Source organism: Octopus bimaculoides, chromosome 3, assembly GCF_046866305.1.
Source record: "Octopus bimaculoides isolate indiv1 chromosome 3, ASM4686630v1, whole genome shotgun sequence".
NCBI lineage: Eukaryota > Metazoa > Mollusca > Cephalopoda > Octopoda > Octopodidae > Octopus > Octopus bimaculoides.
Genome location: NC_142930.1, coordinates 112,744,020 through 112,754,019, shown reverse-complemented (window position 1 = coordinate 112,754,019; position 10,000 = coordinate 112,744,020). Strand labels below are relative to the sequence as shown.

Sequence of the window (10,000 nt, the reverse complement as noted above, 5' to 3'; positions counted from 1 at the left end):
AACTGTTCATATCAAACTGGCCATATTCAGCCTCTCACACCAACCCTACAATGTCAATTCTAAAAATGAAAAAAATCACATGATTGAAATGCATGATTAATTCAAAATAAAGAAGCATTATGCAAAACGTTAGTGTGGCATAGTGGTTAAGGTATCTAACTCACAATCATAAGATCATGAGTTCAATTTCCAGCAGTGTACTATATCCTTGAGCAAGACACTGTATTTCACTCAGCTGGATAAAATAAGTTGTACCTGTATTTTAAAGGGCCAGCCTCATCACAGTCTGTGTCACATTGATTCTCCCTGAGAACTACGCTAATTTCACAAGCAGGTTATTCCATTGATTGGATCAACTGGAACACTTGTCATAACTGAGGTTGTGCCAGTGACATTTGAGAGAGTAATTTGAATGCTAAAGGGTTCAAGCCAGTGTTATATCTTATGCAAAAGAATATGTTTGTAGAGTAGTTGAAATTTATAGAAAGACAAAAGAGAGAGACAGGTGTATGAACAACAAGCAAGTGTATTAGTTTGATGCTTGGGAAAATGTAAATGGCTTTTATATTTCGAGCCTACGCTCTTCAACAGAAAAGAATAACAGAAAATAAACAGAGAGAGAAAGAAGAAGAGGGAATGAAAAAATGAGAGAGGATGAACAATAAATCGAGTAAGAATGAAAAAATTAGAGAAAATGAAAACATAAACAGAAAGAGAATGAAAAATTGTGAGAGAATGAAAAAATGAGAGAGAATGAAAATATAAGCAGAAAGAGAATGAAAAATTGTGAGAGAATGAAAAAATGAGAGAGAATGAAAATATAAGCAGAAAGAGAATGAAAAATTGACAGAATATGAAAAAATGAGAGAGAATGAAAATATAAGCAGAAAGAGAATGAAAAATTGTGAGAGAATGAAAAAATGAGAGAGAATGAAAATATAAGCAGAAAGAGAATGAAAAATTGACAGAATATGAAAAAATGAGCGAGAATGAAAAAAATAAACAGAGAAAATGAAAAAATAAACAGAGAGACAATGATAAACAGAGACAGAATGAAAAAATGAGAGAGAATGGGAAAAAAACTTATAGATTTCAGCGGTCCAGCATGGCGAATGTTTATAGATTAGATGAGTAGATGTACAGTATTTTGATTTAATATCAACTGATAAGATGGTAGCAACTTGGAGGTAACAAGATCACCCAAAAAGTTACTAGATGTTGTTAATACTGCTTTTGTAAGGGAAGTGTTTTGCATTATTTCGAGAAGGTTGCAGTGATGATTCTAACTGGAAGAAATTCTTAAGCCTCTTTGGTTTAACTTTCATGTAGTAAATTCATGTGTTGCAAATACGAGTTTTCTAGGAGAAATTCTCAGTGAGTGAGAGAGAGAGAGAGAGAGAGAGAGAGAGAGAGAGAGAGAGAGAGAGAGAGAGAGAGAGAGTGTGTGTGTGTGTGTGTGTGTGTATGGGTTTCTAACATTTGTATATAAAATGTGTGTGTGTATGTATATATGTATATGTGTGTATATATTGTGTGTGTATGTATATAATGTGTTTGTATGTACACATACAGAGACATGGCTGTGTGGTTAGGAAATTAATTTCCTGTGGTTTGAGGTTTAGTTCCACTTTATAGCACTTTGTGCAGTTGTCTTCTACTATAATGCTGGTTTGGCCAAAGCCCTTAGAATGGATTTGATAGATGGAAACAGGACTGTCATCATCATCATCATCATCATTACTATGCACTGGTGCCACCTAAAAAGGACCTGTGCTGGTGTCATGTATAGAGCACTCAAGCTAGTGTCATGCATACAGGGTTGTCGCTAAGCCCCTGCAAGCCCTGTGGTCACAGGGGGTCTCCGTGGTTGAGGGGCCCCATGTTAAGATCAAAGTTCGGAGATGAGTCATCTATTTACTTTGGTTAAGTTGTTGAACAAGAATTAAACTATGTTAACTGAGAATTTCAAGAAATAGAATGGTAATACGCTGTATCTGCAAAAGTTCTTGTAAAAATATTACATTGTACCACAAAAGTGGACCAGACTTTGTGGATCATCTATGATATTTATTGAACACAAACTTAGCTCTTGGCTTGGTTATTCTGAACTGATCAATGATTTCGCATAGCGAAAAGTGCAGCGTGTTTGTCTTTGAAATTTGTGCTCTTTTATTCATATCTGGAAGTTTTACTAATTGAAATTTGTAATAGACCTAAATAAATTTAACTTGTTGTACTTTTAAAAATGTTCTTTAGGATAACATGAAATACTGAACTTCAGATAGAATAAAGTAAAATATAGCTATGAATAAAAGGTGCGTAGATTATGAATTTTGATTGAAGGGATGGGACTTTGAAGCAAAAAGTTGCTGGGGGACTCTAAAAGACAAGCGATGGAGCTGCTTGCATAGAGCACCTGTACTGGTGCCACATAAAGAGCACCCAATATACTCTGTAAAGTGACTGGTGTTAGAAAAGGGAATCCAACCTTAGGAACCCCACCAAAGCTGTCATGGGGAACCTGATGCAGCGCTCTTGTTTCTCAGCTCTTGTCAGACCATCCATCCATGACAGCATGGAAAATGGACATTAAATAACATTGAGGATGATAATGATGACTTCCCATGTTGGCATGGGTTGGCTCCTACATTTTGCGTGCTTTTTGTGTACCTGCATGTGAACGGGCATGCATGCGAGTGCATTTGCTTCTACAACGACTTGTACAAAAGCACGATGGATGGTGTTGTTGTCAGTATTTCCTGTCAGCATATTAACAAGGCACATTTTTACAGACATCCGCATAACAGACCAAAAGCAAACAGAACATGGAAAAGAAAAGTCCAAATTCAAATATATTATTGTGAAGAAAAGCAATGTATATTCATGATGATGATGTACTTTTGTTTGTTGGCATTCCATCGCTTACGACGACGAGGGTTCCAGTTGATCCGATCAACGAAACAGCTTGCTCATGAAATTAACGTGCAAGTGGCTGAGCACTCCACAGACACGTGTACCCTTAATGTAGTTCTTGGAGATATTCAGTGTGACACAGTGTGACAAGGCTGGCCCTTTGAATTATAGGCACAACAGAAACAGGAAGTAAGAGTAAGAGAAAGTTGTGGTGGAAGAGTACAGCAGGGTTTGCCACCATCCCCTGCCGGAGCCTCGTAGAGCTTTAGGTGTTTTCGCTCAATAAACACTCATAATGCCCGGTCTGGGAATTGAAACCGCGATCCTATGACCGCGAGTCCGCTGCCCTAATCACTGGGCCATTGTGCCTCTGCGATGATGTACTACATATATATGTAATGTAAGAAGATCCGGAATTTCTCAGATTCTGCCTCTCCTATTTCACAGAAACTTTCTACAACGTTCTTCCTTTGCCATGACTCACTTTAAATACTTTATTTCCATTTTTGATGGCATTCATTTAGTTTTTTATATCTTCAATTTATTTGCTTTCTTTTTTGTTTCTGTCTTGACAAAGGACGACTCATATTAATGTATTGAGTTTCTACCTGATTTTCATGTTTTGTTTGCTTTAGCCCATAAATTTTTAGCCTCTGGACAACTATGCTGATGTACTACAGCAAAATATACCTGGGTGATTTGTCAACTGGAGAAATTGACAACAACATTGTCCATCACACTCCTGTAAAAGCCATTGCAGATGTAAACAAACAAACACACATATACACACAAATGTAAAGCATACAGGTGTGGCTGTGTGGTAAGAAGTTTACTTCCCAACCACACGGTTCTGGGATCAGTTTCACTGCATGGCACCTTGGGCAAGTGTCTTCTACTATAGCCTCAGGATGACCAAAACCTCGTGAGTGGATTTTGTAGACAAAAACTGAAAGAAGCTTGTCATATATATATATATATATATATATATATATATATGTATATATGTATGTATGTATTTGTGTCTGTGTTTTGTCCCCACCACCATCGTTTGACAACTGATGTTCAGCAAAAGAGACTGATAGAATAAGTATTTGGCTTACAAAGAATAAGTCCTAGGGTCGATTTGTTTGACTAAAGGTGGTGCTCCAGCATGGCCAAAGTCAAATGACTGAAGCAAGTAAAAGAATGAAAGAATGTAAGAGTACAATGTAAGGGCTAACCCATGCCAACCAAAGCCTTCTGAGTGGATTTGGTAGATGGAAATTGAAGGAAGCCCATCGTATATGTGTGTTTGTGTGTCTGTGTTTATCCCTCCCACCATCGCTTGACAACCGTGTGTGTGTGTGTGTGTGTGTGCGTGTGTGTGTGTTGGTGTGTTTATGTCATCATAACTTAGCGGTTCAGCAGAAGAGACCGATAGAAGAAGTACTAGGCTTACTAAGAATAAGTTCTGAAGTGAATTTGTTCAACTAATGGTTGTGCTCCAGTATGGCTGCAGTCAAATGATTGAAACAAATAAAAGAATAAAAGAATATACAGAAATCATGCTCTCAGTACATCACAACACTAACACAGAACTACTTCTCCTCAACTGGACCTACTCTTTTTAACATTATTCCAAAACATATAAAGGAGGAAAGAGATTTCATGATCTTCAAAAAGTTCCTGGATGAATATTTCCAACAAATTCCAAATAAACCACCTCCACTCGGATATACTGCTGCAAACAATGACTTTAGAAAATTAATATTTTTAAGGCAGCGAGCTGGCAAAAACGTTAGCACGCCGGGTGAAATGCTTAGCGGTATTTCTTCTGCCGCTACGTTCTAAGTTCAAATTTCGCCGAGGTTGACTTTGCCTTTCATCCTTTCGGGAGTCGATAAATTAAGTACCAGTTATGCACGGGGTCGATGTAATCGACTTAATCTCCTTGTCTATCCTTGTTTGTCCCCTCTATGTTTAGCCCCTTGTGGGCAATAAAAAAATAAGAAAATTACTATTTTTAAATCTCACCACATGAGCTATTCAGCAACAGAACTTTGTAGTAAAGATCGTTTGCCAACATAACACGGCAGTCCTAGTATAGGACTAATGTTGCTGTAATTTAGCCCCAGGAGGCATCATCTCCAGCTGGCTATGCGACACGATCGGTGTCTCATCCCTTGTTCGAAAATGTAAGGACACAGATCATGTCGTATAGCCAGCTGGAGACGATGTCTCCTGGAGTTAAACTACAGCAACATTCGTCCTAAACCAGGAATGCCATGTTATGTTGGCAAACAATCTTTACTACAACAACTCTTTAATCGAGTGGGCAATGATGCCTAAAAATAACTATACAAAAATACATTACTAAATGTCTTTTCCTGGTGGTGCTATTAAGTTAGCTATGGCCTGGGCCAATGTGGCCAAAACTGATCTAAGTATCTAAGTATACATTTTTATTGACGCCACTGTATTCTGCATCTCACTCGTTTTCACTTTGACTGAAGTTATTCCAGTTTCTTCTGCATGTGAACAATATGTCAGATATCCTTATCTTTTATTGGAACTTTTTTTTACATAATATTGTTAAAACAAAAGAAAAATGTTCACCTTTTTGTCTTCAGGGATTTGTAGTTGGTTTTTCTGGTTCGAGAATCTTCACTCTTAAAATGAATGCCATATCTACAATAGATGTTCCGCTCTCAGCACCTATGTACCAGTATGTGGAAAAGAAGCTGTATTTGTGAGTTTTACACTTTTCTTCATATGTTTTTTGTTTTTTGGTTTTACGTCTTTGATTGCACAAGGTATCTGAGCTATGAAAAAAGGATGTGTTTAGGTATTGTATTTAGATGGACACTTGGCTGTGTGGTTAATAATCTTGCTTTGAAACCGTGTGATTTTGGGTTCGGTCCCAGCATGTGCATCTCAAGCAAGCCCTGGCCTGACCTATGTCTTCTTAAGTAAATTTGAAAAACAGAAACTATGTGGAATCCTGTTGCTAACCAAAGCCTTGTGAGTGGATTTGGTAGACTGGAATTGAAAGCAGCCTATTGTAAAAAGTTCCCATGCTGGTGCCACATAAAAAACACCCAGAACACTCCGTAAAGTGGTTGGTATTAAGAAGGGCATTTAACTGTAGAAACGATGTCAAAGCTGACAATAGAAGCCTGGTGCAGCTCTCAGGCCTGCTAGCTCTTGTTAAACTGTCCATCCCATACCAGCATGGGAAATGGATATCAAATGACAATGATGGTGGAGGTGGTGGTGGTGGTGACAATGATATACTTGTGTATGTTATTGTCCTGACATCAGATGTTGGTCATAAATAGAACATCACTCTGATACAAGTGATGTCATTCATTTCCAGTCTTCCCTGGTAAAAAACATGTCTGGCCATGGAGAGATGTGGGGACATGAGGATTGGGGACAGCAACATCATCCTGCTATAGAAAACTCTTTCTGAGCCATGCAAGCACTAGAAAGTGAATGTTAAATGACGATGATAATGATGATGTGTATATGTGCATGTATGCATGTGTGTGTGTGTGTGTGTGTGTGTGTGTGTGTGTGTGTTTGTGCTCCAATTGATTACCAATGTTGGTTTGTTTACATCTCCATAATGTAGCAGTTTAGCAAAAGAAATGTATAGAATAAAGACAAGAGAATATAGTACCAAACTTAAAAATAGTCCTGGGGTAATTTGTGTTACCAAAACCTCCAGGGCAGTGCCCCAGCATGGCCACTATCCAGTATAAGAAAGAAGTAAAAAATCAAAAATAAAGCATTTGGCCCTTAAAAATGTAGTAGAAATTGTAGTTATTATCTTTTATTTTTTATTTGTTTCAGTCATCTGACTAGCTCCCCATGCTGGTGGCACGTAGAAAGCACCATTCATGTGTGGTCGATGCCAATCCGCCTGACTGGCCCTCGTGCCAGTGGCACGTAAAAAGCAGCCACTACACTCTCAGAGTGGTTGGCGTTAGGAAGGGCATCCAGCTGTAGAAACTTTGCCAGATCAGATTGGAGCCTGGTGCAGTCAAACGGTCCAACCCATGCCAGCATGGAAAGTGGACATTAAAAGATATTGATGATGATGATTATGATTTGACTGCAGCCATGCTGGAGCCACTGCTTGGAAGAATTTTAGTTGAAGGAACTGACACCAGTACTTGTCTGGTGATCTTATTCTGGTGGCCTAATTTGTTGAACCCCTAAGTTATGGGGACATAAACACTACAACACCGTAGGTGGAGGACAAACAGACACACAAAAACACACACAAACACACATATATGACAAGCTTCTTTCAGTTTCTATATACCAGGTCCACTCACCAGGCTTTGATTGGCCCAAGGCTAGAGTAGAAAACTTTGCTCAAGGTGCCATGCAGTGGAACTGAACCCAGAATCATGTGGTTGGGAAGCAAATCTCTTACCACACAACCACGCAAACATTTTGAATTTGAAGTTCTTACGGTGTAGAAAACTTCATTGGAAATAACATGTGACACAATAATTAGTGTTTCCATAGAATTTTCTGGAATTCTCTTTATATTTATTTATGCATATTTATTTGTGTACCTTGCAGTGGATGCCCTTTCTAATTCCATCATGAAATGGGAATGGTATTGATTTTCCAATCAGGCTCTATAGAACAATCAGGGAATTGTGCATTTCTCAAGGAAAGAAAGCAATTCTTACAGCAAAACGTGATCCCTGTTGCCCCACAGGCATAAATCATCCGTACATAATACCATTTTGTTTGGAAACAGAGTTCAATAATAGTTCTAAGATGCACCGTATATCTTAGGAAATGGGATTGGAATTTGAGCATATCAATTGTAATTACCAGGTAGATTGCAGAACATCACCGTAGTTCTGAGATGATCATGCTGGATAATCAGTGATACTTCAAATGCAACAGGGAAAGTGGAAAGGATAGAAAAGAAAGCAGTTTATTTTCCCCATGTGCAAATTATGCGACCTAACTACTAATCTACATGCTGTTGAAGCTTAGTCATAAGTTTTATTTGATTCAAATCAATCCTACCTACTCCGTCCTTCCTTCATTCATTCTTTCTTTCTCTCTCTCTTGTTGGTGAGAAAAGCATGTGAAAATAAAATTTTGTTAGCTAAAGAAACAAATATAAGCATCATCATCATCATCATCATCATTATGAGACTCACATAATGTCCACTTTTTCCCTGCTTGCATAGGGTCAAACAGAATTTGTTTGAAACTGATTAATTTTAGGGTCTGATGCCCTTTCTGTCTGATGCCTTTTATGGTCTGATGCCCTTTCTGTCAACGAACCTTAACTTGTAACCATGCCAGGTAACATTTTCCCCATTGCAAGACATTTATTTTTTTTTTCTGGGAACCTGGAAACGAATAACCTTGCTTGTACAGTGATGATGCTTATTTACATGATAATGTGAGGAAAATCACACATGCACACAAATGCATACTCACAAATACACACACACACACACACACACACACACACACATTCATATAGGTACATGCATTCATAGCCCTTAGACACATAAACACAAACGCACTCAAACGTGTGCACATGCACACACACACATACATGCAAGCAAACTCACACACACCCATTCATGCATGCACAGGTACTTACAGCACTTAGACACATGAATGCATGCACACACACACATACACACACACACATTTCATGCATGCACATGTACTCAGAACACTTAGACATATGAACGCATGCACATAAACACACACACACACACACACACACACACAAACTCATGCACACACACACACACACACAAACAAAGACACACACACATTCATGCATGCACACATACAACAATTAGATACATAAACGCATGTACACACACACACACATCCATGCATGCACACATACAGCACTTAAGACACACAAACTCATGCAAACACCCACATCGTGGCTATTGATTTTAAAGGTAGATTTTAATCATTTCTTTCACATATATTGCATTTGTTCCTTTTTTTCCCCTTTCAACAGAGAAGCCTGTAACATTGCATGCCTTGGTGTCACTGATACGGATTGGGACATCCTTGGACAACAGTCACTGGAGGCTCTAGATTTGGACACCGCCAAGAAAGCATTCATACACTCCCAGAATTATCCTTATTTGGAATTAATACAGAATATTGAGGTTGATATTTCAGTCACATTGTTTCATGAAATTTCTCTGCTTCTTTCATTGTAATGGTGTCATGTCTTTTCGTCTGATGTCAATTTGTCAAATGTCTTTTCCTCTGACGTCACTTTGTCAAACGTTTTTTTCATTTGACGTCACTTTGTCAAACGTCTTTTCGTCCGACATCTTTTTGTCCAAGGATTTTTTTTTTTATCCAACCACAAATCCTATCACTAAAATGCTCAATTGTTATTTGATTTTCATGTTCACCTTGTTTTCATCATCATCATTTAACGTCCACTTTCCATGTTAGCATGCGTTGGACGATTTGACTGAGAACTGGCGAACCAGATGGCTACACCAGGCTCCAATCTGATTTGGCAGAGTTTCTACAACTGGAAGCCCTTCCTAACACCAACCACTCTGAGAGTGTAGTAGGTGCTTTTCCGTGCCACTGGTACGAAGGCCAGTCAGGCGGTGCTGGCAACGGCCACGCTTAAAATGGTGTATTTTATTATTTTATGTGCCACCTGCACAGGAGCCAGTCCAGCGGCACTGGCAATGATCTCGCTCAAATGTTTTTTTTCACGTGCCACTGGCACAAGTGCCAGTAAGGCGACACTGATAATGATCACGCTCAAATGGTGCTATTTATGTGCCACTGGCACAGAAGCCAGACAGCTGCTCTAGCAATGATCACGCTCGGACGGAGCTCTTAGTGCTCCACTGGTACAGGTGCCCTCACGATTTCGAATTCTAAGGAGTTTATTTAAACATCAACAAAAAATCGTTGGATAAAAGAAATCGTCGAACAAAAAGACGTTGGACCAAAATATATGGACGAAGTGATGTGAAACGAAGTGACATCGGACAAAAAGTCTGGTCATGCATTGTAATATATTGTAGTGTGAATACAGGTGCTATGTAATATATTGGTTTCA

The 10,000-nt window shown here is 38.7% G+C and overlaps 1 protein-coding gene across 1 annotated transcript in view; it reads left to right on the top strand.

Moving 5' to 3' along the window:
• Positions 1 to 10,000, top strand: part of LOC106871393 (intraflagellar transport protein 122 homolog) — a 258,134-nt gene that overhangs the window by 132,004 nt on the left and 116,130 nt on the right. The window contains 2 exon segments of the mRNA XM_089349475.1: positions 5,523 to 5,641; positions 8,921 to 9,074. Coding sequence (XP_089205601.1) covers positions 5,523 to 5,641; positions 8,921 to 9,074 — 273 coding nt within the window.